Source organism: Giraffa tippelskirchi, chromosome 4 (genome assembly GCF_054371585.1).
Source record: "Giraffa tippelskirchi isolate mGirTip1 chromosome 4, T2T-mGirTip1v1.2.pri, whole genome shotgun sequence".
Taxonomy (NCBI): domain Eukaryota; kingdom Metazoa; phylum Chordata; class Mammalia; order Artiodactyla; family Giraffidae; genus Giraffa; species Giraffa tippelskirchi.
The window spans coordinates 8990381-9014459 of NC_137278.1; the positions used below are offsets into that span (position 1 = coordinate 8990381).

The window sequence follows — 24079 nt, forward strand, 5'->3', positions numbered from 1 at the left end:
TATCAGGAGAAGCCACCACAATGAAAAGCCGGAGCACTGCAACTAGAGAGCAGCGCCTGCTTGCCACAACCAGAGAAAAGCCAGAGTACAGCAACGAAGCCCCAGTGTGGCCATGAATAAACACAAATCTAACGGTAAAAAGAAATCAACAAAAACCATTTCAGAAAAGGAAAGCTGATACGTCACAAGAAACACTGAAACAGTTAAACTAGTTATAAAACAGGCAAAGGACACTAAAAGGTAAGCACAGAAGAAAAATCAAGAAAGATTTTAAAAGGCACAACACTTTGACAAAGAAGTGGTGTAAGTTCTTATTTTTCTTAGCCTGGCTGCAGGGCAACGATTAACACAAGCTGTAGGGACACAGAGAGAAGCCAGCCAGGCCCCTGCCCTGCAGTTCAGTCTGCTCACGGAGCAGGAAAAGGACTTCAGGATGTGGGCTCTGGACACCACCTGCGTGCAGGTATCACACCTGCCCCCTACCAGTCACGGTGACCTCGGGAGTGTCACCCAAGGTCCTCACGCTCTAGTGTCCTTATCTGTGGAGGGGGGGAGCCTACTGGCAGGTGTGTCAGGAAGATCTCAGGTATAAATGCAAGGATGAGGCACATAGTAAATGCCCAGCAGTGGCGGCTAGTAGAAATATTTTATTATTATTTCCACTCCAGTCAAGACTCTCTTAGCACCAAGGTTTCACAATCTGGGGTTTGGAGGTTCATTTATCTTCTGATTATCAGCAAATTTGTGTGTCTTTCTGGGTAGAGGACCTGGAGCATCCCCCAAACGTTTAAAAGTACTGGTGGCCCCAAAACATTTAAAAACACTTGCCTCTTAAAAAAACAAACAAACAGCCGTTTGTAGAAATGTCAAAGGCAAAGCTGGACCACTCCTGGAACCCAGACAGGCAGTGCAGGTGAGGCTGACTGCCCCCACCCCCCAGGCCACCAAGACTCTCCCCACGTGGCACCCCCGCATTCCACGCTGGCCTTTCTGCCTGAGGATCCATGGGACCCGCTGTAGCTCTGCAGGGAGAGGAAGAGGCCCGGCTGCTCGTCTTCTGTGGGTGCTGTTCTGCAGGCTGCTGGACCTTCTGTCACCCGCTTTCGCATCCAGCAGCCTCTCTTGCGTGTCTGACTCAGTGTTGAGCTGGGAGGCCTCCCACCCCCGCTCCGCGCTCCGCTCCAGCTGCCACGGACAGACTCCCATTCTCTGCCTGGGTCCCCGGGGCCGTGGGCCGAACACAACCCATTTTTTCTTTTTCTCCATCATGAATGTTCTTTCTGGAGGTGTGGGCTCCCCTCCTCGGGATGGAAGAGGCACAAGGCAAAGAAGGAGGTAGCTGTTTGCGTTGTATCTGCTACAGGGTGGGTGCTTGGGGCAAGAGGGCTGGCCAGTGGGTAAATGGGTGAGCAGCCGCTCCCTGGAGGATGCAGGGAGGAGGTCAGTGGTCAGCGGTCAGTGCCCACACCCATCTTTCTTCTCGGTGCTGCTGGGCCCTGGGCACAGAGGGTGAAAAAGACAGCCCGTGCCCTGCTGGCAGGTTCCAGGTGAGGACGCTCATGCACCGCCATGAGGCCTCAGGAAAGGCCCACCTGAGGTGCCCGACAGAGACCACACCCAACCTCATCCTGCTTAACCAACACAGGGGACTAATCCAGCCCCATCACTGCCATGAGGGAGTGTGAGAAGTCTGATCAACACGGGAAAAGCTACATACACCTGCCACCTGTGCCTGTCCACCTCGTTCCCCCACGCACAGAAAGGATTGGATCCATGGGAATGCAGGTCAAGAGAAGGGTTCCACCGTCCAGCACAGGACCTGCCAGGGCCAAGACTCAATATTAACAGTTGTTGAACAAACACATGCACAAATGGAATAAGATGGAGTTTTCTTACGATTTTTGGTCTGAACCATTCTTCAGTTTGGGACTGCTTTGAAGAGAAGCTGAAGCTGTGTGTGGTGATATTATTTAAAAATAGACAGTTCAATGGCTAGGTCCTGAGAAACATCTGAAGTTTCCTCAGATCAATTAGGATGAACCCAGCTTATTTGGCTCCTAGTGACTCGGGTTTGTGCCCTCTTGCGGACATGACCAATGTTCAAACACGGGAAACCACTGCCAGGGAAAGAGGGGAAGGGGTGAAAGACCTCTCACAGTGACCCCCACCTGCTCTGACCCCACTGTCCAAGCTCAGGGAAGTCACAGGTCACAGAATCCCTCTGGAACAGTTTCAGAAGAGCCATGGATTGGGATGTGCTGGACACCATCCTTTAAGCTCATGGACCTTGAAACGTGAGCTCTGAGCGCCTGGTCCTTGGTGAACTTGCTCTGGAATATACTGATAGAGCTAAACAGAAACATTTCTATTGTTCATCTTGCTAAGTTGTGTTGTAGTCTTAGTGACCCCATTGACTGCAGCACACCAGTCCTTCACTGTCTGTCTTCCCCTGTCCTTCACTATCTCCCGGAATTTGCTCAAATTCCTGTCCATTGAGTCGGTGATGCTATCCAAACATCTCATCCTCTGCCACCCCCTTATCCTCCTGCCCTCAATCTTTCCCAGTATCAGGGTCCTTTCCAATGAGTTGGCTCTTCTCATCAGGTGGCCAAAGTATTGGAGCTTCAGCATCAGTCCTTCCAATGCTTCCCTGATGGCTCAGACGGTAAAGAATCTGCCTTCAATGCAGGAGACCTGGGTTCAGTCCCTGGGTTGGGAAGATCCCCTGGAGAAGGAATGACAACTCACCCCAGTATTCTTGCCTGGGAAATTCTGTGGAGAGAAGAGCCTGAAGGGCTACAGTCCATGGGGTCGCAAAGAGTTGGACACAACCAAGTGATGAACAGAAAGCTAAGTCCCCCCAAAAGATATCTGGAGGCCAGTGTCTGAATCCCAGAAATGTCCCAAAATTTCTGGCTACAGGTTCTGGGCACCGCTGGGGCCCCTGTGACCCAATAGAAGTGAACTGCAGCAACTGTCCCCAAGCACCGTCCCTGGGAAGGCTGGTGTGGAGTCAGCCAGGCTGGGAAGGGCAGCAAGCCAGGCTCACTGACCAGGCGGAGCCCCACAAGGTGCTGACAGATGCTGCTGCCCCTCAGCAGGCTCACATATCCTTTTGCCAATAAAACAACTTAGAAAAATCACTCCCGGACTTGCACACAAATATCCCAGCCATCTGTACAGTTCCATGAGGTAAACATGAGCTGCCTCTACAGAAGGGGGAAACAGACGGTTTGGCAAGGAAGGAAACTCGGCCAACCACACCTTGTGGGAGTCAGGGGTGAAAATGTGCCCAGAACCCAGGTGTCCAGACCCCCAAGTCCTGGGCTCGTGTCTTTACACTACGTTACTTCTCAGACTCACAAACCCAAAGCAGTGCCCTGCAGGCCTGTGGCTTCCAGCTGGAGCCCGGCCCAAGGCTGTGCTGCTCTGGGTGCAGCCGGCGGAGGGGAGAAGGGGAGGATGCGACTCGGGGGCCAGGTGACAGGGCGGTCTGTGACGCATGCACACCCGTGTCCCCAGGCCCATGGAGAGACTGCCTGCAGGCCCTGGAGGACGGCCATGACACCAGCTCCATCTACCTGGTGAAGCCAGAGAACACCAACCGCCTCATGCAGGTGTGGTGCGACCAGAGGCACGACCCCGGGGGCTGGACGGTCATCCAGAGGCGCCTGGATGGCTCGGTCAACTTCTTCCGGAACTGGGAGACGTACAAGGTTAGGACCACCCCCCCTCCCAGAGCGCCAGGGCCCTCAGAGCGGGGCAGGTGCTGCCTGTGAGGCCTGGGTGGCCCCAAGGGAGGAGGACCCCGACAGGGCCACCAGGGTGGGGAGGACCGGCTGCTCCTCCCCTGCCCCACCGACAACTGCAGCAGGATACAGACTGAGGGGTCCAGACCACGAAAGCCCCACGGACGGGGAGGGAACTCTGATAAGAGTGCCAGCACATCGTTAAGTGCTCACTGAACACTACCTGTTATTATCATTAATGAATTCAATCCTGATGTGGGGAGCACCATGGTCCCTGCTGGGGCTCCCAGGGGAAGACCTGTCTTCACAGCCCAGAAGGGGCAGGGCCTGAGGCTCCCAGGCCCTGGGAGGATCTCCCACACGGCCCGCTATAGGGAACTGTGGGGATACTGGGTCCTAACTACAGGGTTCAGCATCGGGGCTCCCTATTCCTGGGGAGCTGAACGCTCCTCCTCCTTGTAGGAGGAAAGGCTGACCATACTGGGGACACCCGCCACATGCAGGTGCTTCTGTTCATCGCCTCCTTTACTCTCAGGTCAGCCCCCATGGGGAGAGGCTGGTCTGGACCCAGTTTAGGGATGAAACGTCTGCACAGACAGGAGGGGGCAGAGCAGTGAACACAGCCTAGGCACAGCCTCGATGCCCACACAGCCGACCAGCACCAGGACCACGACACCCACACAAGGCTCCGTGCGCCACAGTCCTGCCCTGCTTGTCCTCCAACCCGCCTCCTGACCAGCCTGTGCCCTTTGCTTTCTCCTCTTTCTCCTCTGCCTCCTCGCTGAGAGGTTCCTGAAGACTCACTTCCCTAACTCCTTCCATCTCCTTTCCACGTTCCCTTCCTCACAGCAGTCAGCACAGGGGTTATGCCTGGGCTCTTGGTTCAAATCCTGGCTCATGTGCTCTGCGACCCTGGGCCTCTCTGGGCCTCAGTCCACCCACTCTAGGGAGGACACTGAGAGTATCCCGCTCACAGAGCTGGCATGAGGATTAATAAAATAACCTATGAAAAGCTCTGATAAGAGTGCCAGCACATCATTAAGTGCTCACTGAACACTACCTATTATTATCATTAACAAATTCAGCTATTTCCAAGACTTCAAGCAGCCACCACTTGGCTGATGACTCTCAAAACTGTATGGAAAAACAGTAGTAAATCCACTGGATTCTAGACCTAGGAGGGATCATGCCTTTGTCAGAGCTCACATCCGTGCCTTAATTTACAAGAGACTCTTACACACAGCCCCTCCCCAGAGAAAGGAATGGAAACTCAGAGAAGGTAAGGGAATTGCCCAAGGAACTCATGTTGCAAGCCTACTGTGTGCTAGGCTCTCAATTTACCATGTTACGTGTGTCCTTATAGCAACCCTGAAGGGGAGGTAACATAGAGGAACCCATGTTCACACAATGCCTAGCACGAAACAGGCACTCTCTCATTAGTCTTGAGTGATGCCTGACTGAGGCTGAGAACATGCAAAGTGACTCATCAAGTGACAGCCAGGTGGGGAAAGCAAGGGATTATATGCAGGCCTGCCTTCTGCTCTGCCTGCTTCCAAGACCCTGCGTCCGGCACTGAACAGCCGACAGCTGGGCCCAGCTGGCTGAGCACACTGCGTATTCCTCACTAATGCTCTCCCACATTTTCCCCAGCAAGGGTTTGGGAACATTGACGGCGAGTACTGGCTGGGCCTGGAGAACATTTACTGGCTGACGAACCAAGGCAACTACAAGCTGCTGGTGACCATGGAGGACTGGTCTGGCCGCAAGGTCTTTGCAGAGTATGCCAGCTTCCGCCTGGAGCCTGAGAGCGAGTATTATAAGCTGCGGCTGGGGCGCTACCATGGCAACGCTGGCGACTCCTTCACCTGGCACAACGGCAAGCAGTTCACCACCCTGGACAGAGACCACGATGTCTACACAGGTAGGAGCAGTGGGGTCACTGGCAGGTGAAGGGCCAGGGAAAGGGGTCAACCAAAGCCCAGCCTCTGACCCCTAGGCCTGAGAACAGGACCATCCCAGGGCCCAGCTGCCCAGCTCTGTTCCCATCGCCTGAAGGTCCACTCCTCTGCCCTCTGCCCACAGATCCCCTTCACAAGGTTGGGTCAGCGTGGCATTTACAGAAAGGGGAAGATACAGAGGTCCCCGAATGACATACTGGAGGGCCACTCTCGGCCAAGCTGGACATTGTGCTGGGCTGTGCACCGCGTCACTCCCTGCCTGAGCACCAGGAGTCAGGGCCACACAGCCTGGGGAACAACACTGCCCACCTCCTACACGCCCGAATCCTCAGGCGTGCCTCCCCATCCCTCTGGGCCTGTTTCCACATCTGGAAATGAGGACATACCTATCGAGCAGGGGGTGAGAAGTGGGTGAGAAGGTGAGAATGTGCCTGCAGTGCTCTGCCTGGGACTTGGAGAGACTTGGGCTCTGAGCAGGGACAGTCTCTCAGGCGCTCTGTTAGTACAGTGCTGTGGGGAGCTACTGAGAAGAAATCGGGCAGGAGGGATGAATCCACCTGCCCAAGATTGCGGGCCTCAGGTCCAGGTCTTTAGTAAATAAAAAGCAAGGGAGAAAACAGAAAACTGTGAGAAGCACACAAGCCCAGCCCCAAGTCTAGACATCAAACCTGCCGCGTGCATCTTAAGGCTCCACACCTCAGCTCCTAGGGACGAGGGGCCCTGCACCCTTGTCAGGTGGCAGAATTCATAGCTCCTCTGTGAGGGGCTGAGCCCCCCTCCAGGCCGATGCTATCTGTTCTCGTGGGCGAACCTGGCCCCTTAGTCCCAGGCTAAAGGCTACCCCCTGCTTTGAGGACGCTAGTGGTAAAGAATCTGCCTGCCAATGCAGGAGGCTCAAGAGACGCGTGTTTGATCCCTGGGTGGGAAGATCCCCTGGAGGAGGAAATGGCAACCCACTCCAGTATTCCAGCCTTGGAAAATCCCAGGGACAGAGGATCCTGACAGGCTACAATCCAGGAGGTCGCAAAGAGTCAGACACGACTGAGCAACTGAGCCCCAGGAAGTCCCTGCTCTTCAGAAAAGCCAGGCTGCCTGCCCCCCAAGGAGGTTCCCCACCCCAGGTCCCCAGGCAGCAGACAAGGACACGCCCACACCTCCACTTACTCCTGGCGCAGAGCTGACCCTGCTGCAGGGACCCCGAGGAGGTGGCGTGTCTGCTAAGGCCGGGGCTGCCCAGGGTTCAGGAAGAGCAGGGCAGGAAGATGACCCTCTGTGCTGGTCAGACGCCAGGGACAGAAGGCTGGCTTACAGCCATTATGGGGAGCAGTGGAAGGCTGCCCTATGACGCCAACCATCAGGCCCATCCGGCAGCAGGGTCACTGGACGCGAGGCAGTGAGCTCCCTGTCCCCGGAGGCGTGCGGGACAAGCTTAGGAGGGGCATCCACTGGCTGAGGGAAGCTTGGCTGTGGCATGCCCAGGGTCCTGCCCTCTGAATCCGACACAGCCACTTGGAGCTCATGACCTCGGGTCGTAGCCTGAAGGAGCCAGAGGAGAACTTTGGGAAGACCTGGGCTTCCGGGGCTCTGGGCGCCTGGCGCTGGGACTCCTCTCAGCGTTCTGCCTCAGCTGGCCTGCTCCCTCCTCACCTCACCCCACGGCTGCTTCCGGAGCAGAGCCGCCAGCCCCCTGGGTCACCAAACCCACAAACCTGATAAGGCAGCCCTTTCCATGAGTAGGGTGCCCCCCTGGGCCCAACAGTGTCGTCCTCACTCCTGGGAAGGGCGATGCCCCTGCATGCCCGCCTGTGCCTTGCCCACACTTTTACTGGTGTTCCGAACTGCCTGTCCTTGGCAGCACAATCCAGCATGATATGAGGGTGCCAGAAACTTTATGAAAATATCTTGCTTTTGTGAAAAAAAAAAAATTGGCTGGATGACAGGCTAGGGAGGAATAAAGGAACATTTCATCTTAAACACTTGCTTTGTCACTCTTGAAAGACTCTTGATCTAATAGTTTCAACGAAAAAGAAATTCCTAAAAAAAACCCTTTGGCTCTCACCCCGCCCACCTTGGGCCATTTCTGGTTTCTGCGCAAACCCGGGGTGTGGAGCCCTCCCCAGTGCTTGCTCCGCAGCTCGCCCTGGGCTAGTACTCGGCCTCCTTCAGCTCCCAGGTGGGTCCTACCTACCTTGTGTGGGGGCATCGCCTCCTTCTTGTTTTACAAGGAGTGTTCGGGGGCTCACCAAGGTGAGGTCGCTCGCCCAAGATCACAGAGCCCGAATCAGAAGAAGGTCTGAGCAGGTCTGAGGCCCCGTGCCCTCTCTGGCATCCTTGTTCCAAATGCCCCCAGTAGAGGGGGGTGTCCCGCGGAAGCCCCCCAAGAGCAAACAGCAGACACAGGTCAAACCTCCTCCCTGAACTTCTCGCTCTTTCTCTCCTGCAGGCAACTGTGCCCACTACCAGAAGGGCGGCTGGTGGTATAACGCCTGCGCCCACTCCAACCTCAACGGGGTCTGGTACCGCGGGGGCCACTATCGGAGCCGCTACCAGGACGGGGTCTACTGGGCTGAGTTCCGTGGAGGCTCCTATTCGCTCAAGAAGGTGGTGATGATGATCCGGCCCAACCCCAACACCTTCCACTAGGCCGGCCCCTCTCAGGGCCACGAGGACCGGGACGCTGGACTCTGATTCCCCGAGTCACCGCGGCAGATAAATGCGACCGATCTCTGTCCCTACTACTTCTCTCCACCTCAGACAGCCCTCCGTGTTTCCAGACAGGAAAGGACTGCACACAAGTCTTTCCTTAAGTAAATTAAGTCCCTACAATAAAAACACACCTGCAAAGTACCTTCATAATATACATGTGTGTGAGCTGACCTCGTGCACCTGTGTGTATGCCACGTATATATGCGTTTAGATATATACCGGTGCCATATATCTAGATACATATATATAGGTTTGCCGTATATACTGAAACACACGTATATTCAACTCTCAGATGTTGAGGGCTGTTCACGACAGCTCTGCTCTTAGGAGAAGAGCACTTCATTCGTGTTGTGTTACTTGAGTCTGAGGGCACCTCACAGACTGTGCAGCTCCAGTTCAAACAGCAGTCCTTGGTGTGCACCTGCTGGCTTCTTCTAGGACCGTCCACATTGCTGTCCTCTCACATCGGGCTTCCCAACTTCCTTGCTTAAGATCCTCTTTGGCACCTAACCCGGTTTCAGAGCACCCTCCCCTCTCAATTTCTAGCCTTCTCCTTGTTCTCAGGACAGTTCACCACCTCCCCAGCCAGCCAGCCACCCGCCCACCTGCGCCTTCACTCCACACCAGTCACTAAGTGCCTTCTGCACTCCAGCCCCAGCCACGTGAGTTCCAGGCACCTCTCCTGTTCTTCTCTTCTCGCCAACTTACTCCTCACCTTTTCTGTCCCCCTGTGCTTTCCTCCCGGGCAAGATTCCCTAGCTTCTCAGTAGGAAACAGTCTGGACTCCACGTGGTCAGGAAAGGGAAAGTCAGGCCCCAAAGCTCGCTCTCGGCCACACGGACAAGGGTTAATTTCAGTCTCGTACTTTCCAGTCACACGTTAGCCTACCTGTCATTTTAACCTCCACAGAAGTAATAGCCTACTTTGCCAGAAGATGTCCAACTGAAGAGAAAGCATCATCCAACTGTTGGGGGCCCAAACGGCTACAGACCAAAGGTGCCATGTTCTCAGGCCGACTGGCGTCCACATCTCGTTCTCCAGACTACACTTCCCCAGAGACCAGGCTCCTCAAAAACGAGAACTGGCCACTTGCCGTGAGTTACCGAATAACCAGGGGCCACGGAGCCCTCGGTCGGCGCATTGCCGGCCCTGAAGCATCAGGCTCGGTACTGCTGGGACTCTTGCCAAGCAGGGAGTGAGGGACGAACAAGAAGGTGAGACCCTCCTGGAGGGCGCATGGGTCAGGGCGGGCGGGCAAGACGGTGGAACGTTTGGTACTGTTTGCATTCGGCTGTGTGCCTATTACCTCAGCAGTCTCACAAGTGTACCATGTAGCACGTTTTGTGTATATAAAAGGGAGGTTTTTTTTTTTTTTAATATATTCTCAGATTATCCTTGTAATAATACATCTGCAATAAAAGCCGTCTGTGCTATTTGGATGTATCTACACTGTGCCTTATTGTTTTAGAAAGCCTTCCTGGGGCCTCCGACACCACAGCCTCTTTGAGTAACACCAGGAAGAGATTAAACCTATTAAATGACACTCCACTCTCCCTATCCCTGGTTGCCACCTGCTCCCTCAGGAGTCCCACGACAGAACCTCAAGCCACGAAGGCTCTCTGGAGTCCCACCTCCTTAAGTCCAGGTGTATTCTGGATGTCTCTGCTGGATACAGGCAGTGCAGTCAACCCCTAAAACACCCTTCCCCAGGTCTGGTCCCATTTCATCAAATGGCACCATCTACTTAACTGCTCTGGGCTTCTCTAGTGGCTCAGATGGTCAAGAATCTGCCTGCAAGGTGGGAGACCCAGGTTCAATCCCTGGGTCGGGAAGATCCCCTGGAGAAGGGAATGGCTACCCACTCCAGTATTCTTGTCTGGAGAATCCCATGGACAGAGGAGCCTGGTGGGCTACAGTCCGTGGGGTCGCAAAGAGTCAGACACGACTGAGCAGGCATGCCTACTCACCTGCTCGGGTCAGAAGCAAGGATTCCTCCCTCTCCCTGGCCATAGTCCACCATCCCTCCGGGCAAGGCCTCTTCTCTGCCTTGGTGTAGGCCTTCCTCCCCTCTCCCCTTGACTGGGGCCCCCCACCAGACCAGGAGCCCTGTGCCTTCACCTTCCTCGTTCCAATATGACTTCCACATGAGCTGCCAGAACCACCTTAGGTGGACAGGGAAGGCGTCTCTGGGCATGACGGGAAACCCCAAAACCATAAAGGAAAAGACAAGGGATAGGACTAAAGCAAATTCCATATTTTTTGCCCTCTGACAAACAAAGCAAAATAAAACATGACCAAGATTGAAAAGCAAATACTAAATGAGAGAAAAATTTAGGGTTGACATTCATGCTGTGCCAAGAACTCTTTCAAATTATGAAGAAAGATATAAACATTGTTACAGAAAACTTGGTGAAGCACACAAACACAGTAGAAGACTCACAAATGGCCAGTAAACAAGAAAAGAGGCCAACCTCGGTAATGACCAGAGAGGCACATTAAATCAAGCATAGACCATCACATGGTGCCTGGCGGACTGGCAAAGACGAAGAAAGGTCCATCTCCACAAGGGAACAGAGAAGAAATGTGTACTCCGTGTACTCTGGATGGAAGTATGAACTGATTCAATATTTTTGAAGAGCAGTCTGGCAATGTATATATCAAAATTTGAAATGCACTTAAACCTTTGGACTCACCAATCTCTCTCTGTGATAACCAAGCAATGGTGCCATACGAGAGCCTTTTCTGGCAGAGCTGTCATGTGGAGAGACTGATGTTTACTGACGCTTACTGAGTGCTAGGAACAGTACTTGTGTCATGTGACCTCACAGCAGCCTGTGAAGGAGGGACTATTGTTCTCACTCCACAGTAGGGGAGAAAGTGGAGCTTGCAGCCAGAGTGCTGGTAAAAATGCACCTGCAGGATTATTCCAGAAGGTTCTGGGTGTCAGGCTCTAAGGAAAGAGTTCTCAACTCCCTTCCCCCAAACCCCAGTCAGTGGTGGGGGTCACAGTGGAATCTGGACACTACCAAGGGTCCTCAACCTTGGCCCAGACCATGCCCACCCCACCCCCGGATACCTGGACTAGAGTGTGTGGCACGGAAAGACAGAAGGCAGAGGAAGACAGGGCGCAACCTACCCTGTCACTGGTCGTCTGTACAAACCCCAGAGCAGCGAGCTCGGGGCGGGGATGAGGGGTAGTAACTTTTTTTTCTCAACTGGTTGGGAATCAAACAAAAGCAGGGCATGACACCACTGTTCTCCAAGCTCCACTCACCCCGATACCCAAAACTGTTGTTGTTGTCGTTCAGTCGCTAAGTCACATCCGACTCTCTGCAACCCCATGGGCTGCAGCACACCAGGCCTCCCTGTCCCTCACCATCTCCCGGATTTCACCCAAGTTCCTGTCCATTGAATCAGTGATGCCACCCGACCATCTCAACAAGCCCCACCCACCCTGATACCTAAAAATGAGTCTTGGTCAAATCACACCCCAGCTACGTGGAAGGAGAGGAAGGAATAAGCGCATCAGAGACTAGGAAATAGGTAAAAGGGCGGTAGGGAAGCAGTTTACCAAACCAACAGCATCAAAGAAGAGAACAGGGAGAGGAAAGGGCGATGCATAGAGCACAGCTCCTGGTGCCCAGGGAGCTGCTCCCCGGCCAGCACGCAGCCCATCAGCACTTGGCCCGACCAAACCCACATCAACACCCCTTCTCCTCCCCCATCCCGCCCAGGGATTTCTAAGGGGACAGTCACAGGGGTCCTCCTGCTACTAAGGTCTCCATGGCGAGCGCATCCACAGACAGACCCAGGAGGAAGTCAGTGAAACCCTGGTGGATGGAGGGCACCCGCCTGCTGGACTCCTGTGGGGAACATGGCAGGAAGACAGAGAGTGACGCTGAACAGCGCCCCTCCCCCGAACCAAGCCAATCTGAGCCAAGGAGTAAAAGAGAAACCTTTGAACTACTGCAAACATGGGGCAGGAATCCACGACGTTCATAATCCACAGGTGCTTTGTGGGAACTCAAGGGTCCTCTGATCTCCCAGGAGCACCTCATCCGTTGTATACGGTCTGGGAAAGACTCTCGGTTGCAGTAAGGGGAAGCTAAAGAGCTGGATTAAACAGAAAAGGGAACATTTTTTAAGTGTAACAAAATGTTAAAACAGCCACTCTTTCTGCCTCAGTTTTATCTGAGGCTCAAAAGGCTAAGGACAAAATAATAACTGCCAAAGGTTCTCACATTTTGGAGCAAGGTGCAGGACCATCCCTGGGAGGGGCTGGCTCCACACTGGTTCTGCAGCATCAGCTGACTGCCCACCTGTGGCCTGTGTAGGAGGCTCAGAAAGTGTATCCCAAGGAGTGGGAGGGGGGCAGGGGAGGATGAGTCGTCCCCAGGCTATGCTCCCCACCACCACAGGAAGGGTGGGTGCTCCCCACCCCCCTACTTAAGTCTAGTGAGAGGAGCTTCCAGGGACCATTCCAGGAGTCTGGCGTGGGTGAGCGTTAGCACTACCATCTGACTCATGTCTCAAGTCTGCAGGCCAGGGCGGAAAGCAGTGAGAAGTGGTACTGCATTGCGAGCCAAGGGCAAGATCACAGTGGGGGGCAGGGAGGCCTGGACATGGGTCCTAGGAACTACGGGGCTGCCTGCATGGAGGGGAGGGGGCAGTGCAGGAGGCCCAGGGGCCAAGGAAGGGCACTGCTCCCATGAAGGGAGCTGAGTCAGAGGTGCCCAGAATGGAAATTCTGAAGAAGCAGCAGCAAAGAAGGAGAAAGGATAGCAAAGCGAGGAAAAGACAGAGCATGCGTGCTGGCAATGGGCACATGCATAGGGCGCCAGCTCTGGTTCCAACCTCACGGGCCACATCAGATGGGCCCTTGCTCCCCCCTCGTCTGTCATGTCTGTTCCAACCCTGAGGGCCACAAAACTCAGTGGCCCGGGGGGAGGTGGGCTCTGGTGGACTGAGCGTGTGCCTCCCTCACCCCAGGCCTCCTGCTCGGCCAGCTGTGGGAGCCCAGGCTTCTAAGCCCTACCCTGGACAGTCTGCAGGGACGTGACTGTTAACAGCAGAGAGACTTCGGGGCCTTCTGAGTTCCCTGGGTTGACTGGGAAAAGAGCTAATCCACAGAGCAGGCTGGAAAGGACACTGGGGAAAAATAAAGTCGGTTTCTTCTTACACCTGATTGAGTCCAGCTCCTTTAATAAGCTGGTTACATAAGGACACGAGGTATCTCCCAGAGTCCATGAGCAGGGACGCAGCTGGGCCTCATGAGGGCCAGGAACCAGAAACTGCCTGGAAGGCCAGGCGGCCGCCTCTCGGCCTCTCTCCCTTCCCATCCCCTTCCCCTTGCCTGCAGGGTCTCTGTTTCTTGTTGAGGGAGGATCTGCTTTTCCCAGCACGGAATTTCTGAGCTCACGTGTCCTCCCCATTGAGTGCCAGCAAAGACCTGAAGGTCCTCTCCTTCCCGGCTAACTCCCAGCCAGGGGACCCGACTGGCCTGTTCCGGTTGGTCGTCCACCTCACTTCTATGGACTGGGCTCCGAGCAGAGCTGGACAGAAGGCACGCGGCTGCTGGTGCTCAAGGCAGTGGAAGGAGTAGGGGAAGTTCCCAGGGTCCCACGGGAGGAGAGGTCAAAGCTGGCGCTGTACCCGAGAGGGTGTCCAGGCGATACTCCAGCTGTGGTTGGAGACCACACTTTGCCAGCTAGATGGATTCTGTCCATTACTCTTTACATAGTGTCTCGTTCCCAGCTCCTCCCCTGCAGACTCTTGCCCTTCCAGACTCAGCTGCGTCACTAAACATGGCACACAGCTATGCCCAGATGGGGCTCTTCCTGCCCTTCCTGGATACGTGGAGTTTCTCAACAGCCTCCATGGATACAGGAGGCCACGAGTCCCCTGGGTTGGGCTCTTCCAGGCAGTATTTCCTCTAGATAACACTCACGCCACCCACCACCTGTGGGCGGGTGCTTTCCATACACTAGGTACCATGTGCGTCTCTCTAAACCCTCCCAACCACCCTGTGAGGTGGGTTCTACCCTTCGACATAAGAGAAATTGAGGCTTATGGGCCCTAGGTGACTGGCCTGAGAACATGTAGCCTGGGACACTCAGGGTTTGAGCTTGAGTTTGTCTGACTCTTGAGCTCCTGCTTCTGGGAGGATTAGATCTCGGTCCCCAAAGATGAAATGACACCACTAAGGCTCCTCCCTTACTCCATCATCACGTCCTTGTATGTCTGAGGATCACGAGGCATGGGGTCCGCTGCCCACAGAAGCAGATATGTGAGGTGGCCGGCCAGTCTGCCTGTGCAGAAGCAGCCGGATGGACGGTAGGGTCCTAGACGTCAGGAAGTCAGGCCAGGGCTGTTTGCCCAACTGAGCCCCATGCTGAGGGCACAGAAGAGTAAGGGCAGCAATGGAGGACATCGCTCAGCTTCCTGGAGCTGCCAGTCCTTTCCCAGGACTCATGGGGCTGGCCCTGCCTTTCTTCTTTTCTCTTGTCAGACAATCTACGGACTAAGCCCCGCCCTTTGGCACAGAGAGTGACCCGCTTGTGGCTGGTCTGGCCGTCACCTCGTGCACCAATTCCATCTCATCCAAGCCTTGGCCTGCACTATCTGGTAACTGGGTCCCCGCTGTGTTGGCTTGTCCCCCATCTCCACAGCTTCAGGACCCGGGCTTGCTTGGCTAGTCTCTCGGATCCCACAGGGAGGCCGGAACCAGCCCCAGTCTGGGATTCTGCCCCTTGTGGACTTATGTCTTGGTATCTACCATCCCTGGGACACTCCGGTACTCCCGTCTCTCCTGACCTGGGGCATCCCGGGCCAGCTCACCCACACATGGGAGCCCAGACACAGATAATCCCTCCCATCTGTGCAGCCTTCCCCAAGCACTTCCACATGTGGGACCTCCCCCGCTTGCCAATGGTCATGATACATCTGTCTCCAGGGGCTGGTCAGGGGTGACCCCTTCCCCCTGAGGCGGTACGTGTGCCCTCCTAGAGCTGAGGGACGTCTCACGTGAGGAGGACGGCTCCCTGGGCAAGGGTGGACCAGCCACACTGGCCCTGACCCGTAACAGAGCCCCTCCTGAGTGACTAAGGAGTCCAGAGGGAGTAGCTAAGAGGGAATGGAATTAGAACTGCCTCTGGAGCCGTGTTTAGACACAGGCCCACGCCCCAGTCACCTCAGAGAGTGGGGAGAATTAGAAGCATGCAGCTTCCTTGGAGCTGGGGAAGCCGCCCAGCCCGAGGCGAGTGTGCCGGGTGTGGACTTCTGTCAGCACCTCTCCACAGGGCAGCACAGAGCTGTGCTGGGGATGCGGGGAGGGGGACTGAGGATGGACATTCAGGGTGAGAGGCAGGAAGCAGGGACAGCCGGGTGGGAGGCCGGATGGCCCGGCTGCCTAGCCCAGGCCCAGGGAGCACAGCCTGGAAGCAGGAAGCAGAGCTTCTCTGCACAAAGAACTCGTGGGTAGAGAAATGTGTATTAAAACTACAGGCCATCCTTCCCCTGTCATTTCATCATAAGTCGCTGGTAGGTGAAGGCCAGTGCTGCTGAGAGTGGAGCAGACAGGCAGGCAGGCACAGCTAGCGGGAGCGCAGTGCAGCCCAGGAGAGCCCCTCGTCAGCACCACTCGTCTTTGCCCAGCAATTCCCCCTCCGGCTCACCGTGTTTCAGAAATACCCTGAGAGGTGAGCAAAGACACACGCACAAAGGTGTTCTCCACTGCAGCATCCATCCAAGGGGAAAAGCGCAAACGACCTAAGTGTTAATCAACTGGGGCCAAACAAATCGACTCACGTCCAGGCCCCAGTCTGACAAACCACCACGTGGCCGTGGATGCCACGGAGCCATGGGGAAGAATGCAGGAGTTGGGTACCTGCTGCCACTGAACAATACCCACTGTACTTCAAGGGGAACAACAAGTAAGGTGCGAAAGAGACTGTTTACCCAAATGTTCCCAATTTGGTTTAAAAGGGCAAGTCTCTTCGCACACCCCCACATGCCCAGATACTTGTATGTGTGGATTCAAGTGCCCGGAAGGACACCCACCTGTCAGCACCGGCCACCTCTGCAAAGCAGAGACTTTCTAGGGCAAATAAGTTTTATGACAAACAATGTGTTACTTCTGTCATTTTAAGAGTTTGTAAAAGGATCAGTGGGCTTCCCAGGTGGCTCAGTGGTAAAGAATCCACCTGCCAATGCAGGAGACGCAAGAGACGAGAGTTCGATCCCTGGGTCAGGAAGATCCCCTGGAGAAAGAAATGGCAATCTACTCCAGTATCCTTGACTGGGAAATCCCATGGACAGAGGAGCCTGGCGGGCTATAGTCCAGGGGGGTGGCAAAAGAGTCAGACACGACTTAGCGACTGAATAAGAACAAATAGAAAGGATCAGTGCGAGCAGAATGGCACCACTGGGGCACAACCTTTTGGCCACACGAAGTGGAGCTCTTGCCCCCACTGCCCCCCAGCAACCCAGCGCTGAACAGGCACTCCTGGGCCCCTGAAGACCTGGATGCCTTACTCTAGGCCTTTCTGAGAATGACTTCCTGGGACCTTTCAGGCCTAGTCAGCTTGTCCTCAGGGACCCTTCTTGCTCACAGAGCAGCCAGAATTCACCACCTCTGCCCTAGAGGATTTCCTCCTCTCAAAAATAGCTTCTGAGAGGGACCCAGAACTTCCTGCTTGTCCCAGAGCGCCATCTGACAGTCTTTTTTCTTATCGAGTTTTTTTTTTAAATGATAAATATTTTACAGCAAATAATTATTGTTTACTCCATGGGTTCACTGCATGCAACAATTTTCTCTTCCCAACAGTTCCCATGAGGTAAATCCTGTGATAATTCACATTTTAAAGACCGTGGAGGGAGGCACAGGGGAAGCAAGTAACATTTCCAAGATTACTCAGCTAATTAGCGGTGGAGTCAGGACCTAAAATAAAGTGGCTGGCCTGCAGGCCCTTGGCTCTTAACTACTCCGATATACTATCTCCAAAAAGTAAACAGAAAATAGTACACATTTAAGGAATCTGGGGATCAATGGCTTGTCCTGAATTTATGGGTTCAGAGTCCTCTCCATAAACAGTCAAGAGCAGGTAGGAAGTAATTCCTTCCTCTTTGCCCCTGCACTAATCCCTCGTTGCAGATGTCAGCTCAGCACCCACGGCCCAAGGGTACACACCTCCATCTTTACCACTAGAAGCCCAGATCCCAGAGACTAAAGACCAGAGAGGGGGAGAAAAGGGGTCTTTCCCTCCCTAAAGCCTGCTTTCCATAGTCTGGAGTTCAGCCTAAGGCATCTGTTCTGTCCGGGAGATTGTCAATAGCAACCACGTCCTTTTTCTGGGTCAGCCCTACCTCCACAAGGGAGCAGGTCTCAGCTCTGGACTGCCATCAATACAGCAAATCCAAAATACATACAGGAATTGCCGGCTTGTTCCACCACCGTGTAGGCTGCCTTGTGGGGTGGCTTGGCATTTCTTGATTCCTACAGTTAGAACTTGCCTCTCTGTCTCTCTCTCTCCAGCCCTGACTGTGACCTGCTCCTAATTCAGTCCCGGGCCTGCTGTGTTTCTGGCGGCAAGTCCGTGGGCCCCTTGAGGACACTGTTTCGCCCTCTGTTTCTGCAGCATCTCTTGCATTCCCATGGCGGGTTCATACAAAATATGTGTACAGTGGATGAACGAGTACACTTCAGGCAGGTCAAGTCTTTTTTTTTTTTTAACACTGAGAACCTGACAGTCTTTTGTGTGTTGAGTTTTACAGCTGATTTTGGTCCGGTACAGATGGGGCAACAACAAAGCAACAAACGGGAGTTAGTGATAAAGGTGGTGCCCTGCACTGGCTATCCATTGCTGTGTAACAAATTACCCCCACAGTTAGCAGCTACAATAATGAACATTTGCCATCTTGCGGTTCTGTGGGTCAGGTGCTTGGGTGTGTCTCAGCTGGGTGTGTCTCTGGCTCAAGGTGTCCCGTGGGACTGCAGTAAAGCTGTCAGCCCGGGCTGCAGTCGCCTCTGGAGGCTCCGCTTGGGCAGGATCTGCTTCTGAACTCACTCACGTGCCTCCTGGCAGGCCTCAAACCCTCACCACTGGCCTCTCCACAGGACTGCCAAACACTCAGCAGCTGGATTCCCCATGGATGTGTGTGCCAAGAGGGAGGAAGAAGACAGCAATACCCCACAGAGAAACAGTCCTTTAATAACCGAATCTCAGAGAGATGGCCCGTTACTTCTGTCATACTCGATTTGCTAGTAGCAAGTCAGTGTGTTCTGCTGTGCTCCAGGGGAAGGGGCTACAGAAGGAATCATTGGGGGCCATCTTAGAAGCTGTCCACCACGTGAAATCTCTCAGATTCTCAGGGCCACTTTCTCTCCAAAAGAGACATCCCAATGGCCCCACGTGAGTCCTGAGGCTGGAGAAACTCTACAGTCTCTCCCGCATCCCTAACCTTTCACTTCTTCAGGACTGGCTGACCCTGGCAGGGCCCTCCATCTCCCATCTTGAGCCCCCGTACCACACAGGAGGGCCCTGGCGACATTCCTCTTTTCCGCCCACTCTCTGGTTACCCCAGAGGGTAAAGGGCTGTTGGCGGGAACATTTGGCATCTTCTGAAGTTAGCAGGCACTGGGGTCAGACCGGGATTTGAGAACTTGTCTCACCATTAGAAAGTGGCACTAGTAAGTGGTGAAACTTTAAGTGAGTTTTTTTCAGCTTGTGCAGCTGTAAAATAAGTTAAAAAAAAAAAAAAAAGTGCTTCCCTGAAAGGAAGGAGAGTTGGGAGGATTAAATGAGACAATGTGTGTAAAATGTTTGGTGCAACACCTGTCACGTGGTGAAAAACGTGTGCTCTAATAGTCATTATTATTACTGTCGCTTCTAATTAGAAACTCAAACACTAAAGGTCAAAAAAGAGCAGTCATCCTGATGACTCTAACCGATTCCTGCTAGGAAAACACACCTTCGCTGGCACAAAATGGGCTCATGCTCTCACGTCCTTCTGGGGATCACACAAAACTGCCTGACCCAGAGAAAACCTGACAGCAAGTCCTTCCTGTGCCCCAGAAGGGACCAGTGTGACAAGCCGCTCAGCTCTGGGCCGCAGAGCCTGGAAGAAACAAACCTCCCCTCCAGCGTGTTTTCCTCCCACATTGTTTCTCTCCATGGAGACAGAGATGATAAACAGAGGATGCATAAGTTAAGGTGGGTGGAACCCCAGCCCTGAACAACAAGTCTTGAGTTAAACTTGGTATCCAGCTGGCATACAACTTTGGTAGGTCATAAGTGAAATTGTAGGGATTTCTTCATTTGTAAAATGAGGGTTTTAATAACATCCATCGGCTTTTTTAAAAGTTTTAATTAATTTATTTATTTTTGGCTGCACTGAGTCTTTGTTGCTGTGCTTGGGTTTTTCTCTAGTCGTGACGAGCGGGGGGCTATGCTCTAGCTGAGGTGCATGGACTTCTCACTGAGGTGGCTTCTCGTTGTTGAGCGCAGGCTCTAGGTGCGTGGGCTTCAGTCATCGTGGTGCATGGGCTTAACTGCTCCTCCGCATGTGGGGTCTTCCTGGATCAGGGACTGAACCCGTGTTTCCTGCCTCGGCAGGTGGATTTTTTTTTATCACTGAGCCACCAAGGAAGCCGCATCCACTAGCTTTTTGTAAAAACTGAGCAAGACTGTGAAGTCCCAGAAAAATGGTGGATTTTCAGGTAACAAATCCTGAGATTGCAAAAGTAAAGGCAAAATCCTCTCTGGAAGGCAGAGGTTTGAGATCATATGCAGCTGACAACTAGACAAAATAATGGGAAAGGATTCCTTCCGTGTGGATGTGTTGTGTTACTCTGCTGACTGAGAAGCACACAGCTTTCCCCTGCCTGCTGGGCCACTGAGGGGGTGGATGCCTTGAACTGGGGGAAGGAGAGACCTGATCTAAGGCTCTCTGGGGTCAGGAGAGAGGGCGGCAGGTCAGGGCCTGCAGCTCGTGGCTGTCGGGCAGAGAAGGCAAGGGGCATGGCCCTGGAGGAGGGGCATGCCTCCAGGAGCAGGCATTCTAGAACGCAGGCTTTTCTCTGTGGCCCTGATATCCCTTAGCCAGCCCTGACCTGTGCTTCCCCAGCTAAGGAAGGAGGAGCCTGGCTCCACACGGGTCCAGCTGGAGAGACAGGGTAGGAAAGCAGGAGATGACTGGAGGGAGGGATCAGAGGTTTGCAGCCAGGCAGCAGGCTGAGGCTCCAGGAACGACCAGGATGGATCTGTGGAACAAATGAGTATTCCTTGGGGATTCTTGGAAACACGTGGGGTGGGAAAACTGAAGGGAAAAAAGGTTGGATTTCCTGCATGTGGAATGGAATTTTTTCAACTGGGCATTAAAGGAAAGGATTGCCCTTAATGCTGACAAGCCAGGGGACGGCTGGATAACACTGTGGTCACCCTGACTTGGGAACCACCCAACTTTGGTCCTGGGGCAGCAGAAGCCCCTACCAAGGGGGAAGCAGAAGCTCTGCCAGCATCCTTCAGCTCAAGCCCTCCTGCCTTCCGGAGGACGATCAAGAGAGCACATGTCCGTGCCCTTTCATCTCTGCTCGAATGCGCACACATCTTCATCCCCAATGCCCAGGTACAGGGAGACACCATATCCCTCATCCTGATGATGCATCTCCATCAGGCAGACGTGCTCACCGAATTCTATTTTAGGTCTTTCGAAGGCTTTGCTCAAAAATGAATTGCTTTCAAAAGGGCTTTCCCTCTCCCAACCCCAACAATTTCTGAAATACAGTGATGTGCCACAGGCTTCTGCATGGTCACCAGCCTGGCCTTCCCTCCTATAGCCTGACTTTCTCTAAGCCGAGCATCTGCTGTTGGCCAGGAGACCCATGTTTGAGGCAAGCCCAAGCCAGCCACACCCGTGGCTCTAAACCCTCCTGATCCTCCGCTGCTCGTGGGGGTTGGAGCCTGAGCCCCCCACTCCCAGTGTCCAGGCCCTAAGAGACCTCAACTTCCTCTCACTCCAGCTGTTTCTCAGGACCCTCCTGCCCTGCGCCCCCAGAATTCTCTCCTCTCCAGCCAGTTTTTCCAACAAACCTGTTTTTCCCCACTTTGGGGCTCTTGCACAAGCTGCTGTCTTTGTCTGGGATGCTTGCATCCCACCTCCTCACCCAGCTTACTCCTCTTTTAGGGCTTCCGGCCCCCCAGCCTGGGACGAGCCCCCTTTACTTGCTCCTCTGCCTTTCCCTCCACGGTACTCAGCTCGTTTGGTTTCTAGTGCACTGCCGGTGATCGGATCTGGGCCGTGAGCTCCACCAGAGCAGAACTGGAGGCCGACGCCCACCCTGCAGAGGGCCTGGCGTGTGCTGCCCTCAGGCCCAGAGCGGGAGCCCCTCCCTTGCCACCTGTTCTGGGGGCTTTGGGGCATTGGGATTAAACCCTTCTTTTTGGCCGATAACTACTTCTTTTCCAAAGTCCTTTAGATATCTCTCAGTTTTGATCTGTTAACTTTATATTCTGGATCTGGAAACAACTTGCCTTTATTTTAAACTTCAGAGTCTCTATCTGAAAATAAAGCCTTACTTTTTTTAAAAAAATGGGAACCACCCCTTCCTTGTTTGAAGGAACAGCTTAGATTCTAGAAATGTACTTCACATATTAGAATTCTGGGTAAATTTACCAAGAATCTAAATGTTCTCTTTACTATTCAGAACTATCAGGATGCCTAGTTTTTGTTCCTTGAGAGAGATCACCATTTTCCACACTGCCTATAGTTACTTTTAGAATCAGGCTCTAACCCTTTTAAAATCCATTACATTCCTAATTTTATTTAGCTATTTCCTGGAGGGAATTATAGGTACTGAAAACCAAACACCCTCTAAGTCAATAAAGCTGCTTAGAAATAAATGCTGTAGCTATTCTTCACAGCTCACGGCCTGCTTCTGTTATCATTTTGACCCAAACTGGGTATTTACAAGGAGTTGCTATCAGATAAAATTAAGCTGCAAATAACTGACTCGACTATTTCCCACCACTGTTTTTTGCACTCTGAAGTAAATGGGAATAAACTTTTTGAGACAAAGAAAGTCTTATTTTTAAAATGCAGTAAGTTTTTCCCTCGGTGTTTTTTAAATTATGTTTCACGAGAAACAGTGCACCAAAGTGCAGCCAACTGGCTCTAAAATTTGCATTGAAAGGAGCTGGAACACACACCCACACGGTTAATAACAACTGCTGGCACTACATGAGGAGATCTTTACATGGAGTAAGAGACACGGGTGGGAATGGTCGGTCCCAGGAAACCAGGTGGTGTCTAACCTTCCACAGCGGTTTAAAAGAATCGTTACCAAAGTAAAACTCATACTTGCTATCAGAGGCAAATAACTGCTGAAGCAGTGTTCGAGGTCTCAAGCAGGAACTAAACGAACACAGCAGCTGGAAATATCAAGGACTGACCTCAAGCCCCTCCCAGAGAATAACTCCCTCTCCCCCAGGGAAAGACCTACAGTGAGGACGTTGCCAGGGGAAAAAGAAATGGTTTCAGACATTTTTTCCTATATTGCACTTTCCAGGAATTATGTAACTTTTCCTCTTTTGATAAACAAATCCATCCCCAGGACAAGTTGGGTTTTCCAAGAGGAATCTAGTACTAAAACCACAACCTGCATTTGGGCAGGGTCTCTCCACGGCCACAGAGGGCAGGGAGGTCCTGGCTGCCCTCAGGATGGGGTCTTGTTTCATTCTTTTTAATGAAATTGTGCACCCCCACACCCCATCGTAAACCCTCACACAGCATCCTGAGGACAGAAAGCACGGTGGATCCGCCTCCTGTTCTTTCCATCTGACGTGTACATGTCAGGAGTCATTCTGGTGCGAGGAAGAGAAGTGCAGCCCAGCTGGCTTAAGAGGGGAGGGAGATCCTCCTGGGGCTGAAGGGACAGGAGCAGACTATGGAGCGGGGCTTGCTCGGGGGCCAGCAGGAGGGTCTTCCGGGAGAACAGAGGCCCACACGGAATCTCTCAGGGAGGACCTGCCAGGAAGGCAGCTGTGATGAGATGACCAAGGACAAGCAGAGGGGGTCCGTCCAGAAACTCAGTGGCATTGGATCAGGACACAGACTATGTGTCTGCTGGAAGTGCGGACCTGTCCTTCGGCCTGATGCGGTCACTCATGAGGGGCATCCGGCCAGCAATCTGAACAGGGGACTCATCCGAAGGGGAGGGGTCTGGAAGCATACGCTTAGTCTGATGAGAAGGGACACAGGTCAGCAAGGGGAGACAGTATTGGTCCAGTCTGCCCTTGGCTGAGTCCCAACGACCGATTCCTCAGAAGTCCAAGACAGCACTGCTTTGTGGTCCCTGAGCAGTGACAAAGCAAAGTGCCAAGACAATTTATCCCACTTGTATAAAGTGTATTAATCCCACTGTATTATTAATTGCAAATGTATTATTAATCCCACTGTACTAGTGCCCGATGGAGACCATCCACAAGTCATAAATAGCAGAGGACATACAGGTGACAATTGAAAGGGAGGATAACGACCTGAGCAGTGGAGGTGGGGAGTCGGGAGAGGGCAGCGTCAGAGCCGAGGGCTGACAGCCAGGCCATCTGAGCCGAGGCCTGGCTCTGCCGTGCTCCTGTTATGTGACCCGAGGCAACCTCTCAGCACCTGCTT

The 24079-nt window shown here is 53.4% G+C and overlaps 2 protein-coding genes across 22 annotated transcripts in view; one reads left to right on the forward strand and one right to left on the reverse strand.

The window, feature by feature from the left end:
- ANGPTL2 (angiopoietin like 2) overlaps positions 1-9854 on the forward strand; it is a 35793-nt gene extending 25939 nt beyond the window's left edge. The window contains exons 3-5 of the mRNA XM_081587246.1: positions 3523-3716; positions 5400-5670; positions 8151-9854. Coding sequence (XP_081443372.1) covers positions 3523-3716; positions 5400-5670; positions 8151-8350 — 665 coding nt within the window. The 3' untranslated portion in view covers positions 8351-9854. The remainder of the gene's footprint in view (positions 1-3522; positions 3717-5399; positions 5671-8150) is intronic.
- RALGPS1 (Ral GEF with PH domain and SH3 binding motif 1) overlaps positions 1-24079 on the reverse strand; it is a 295428-nt gene that overhangs the window by 125791 nt on the left and 145558 nt on the right. The gene's annotated exons all lie outside the window — the stretch shown is intronic.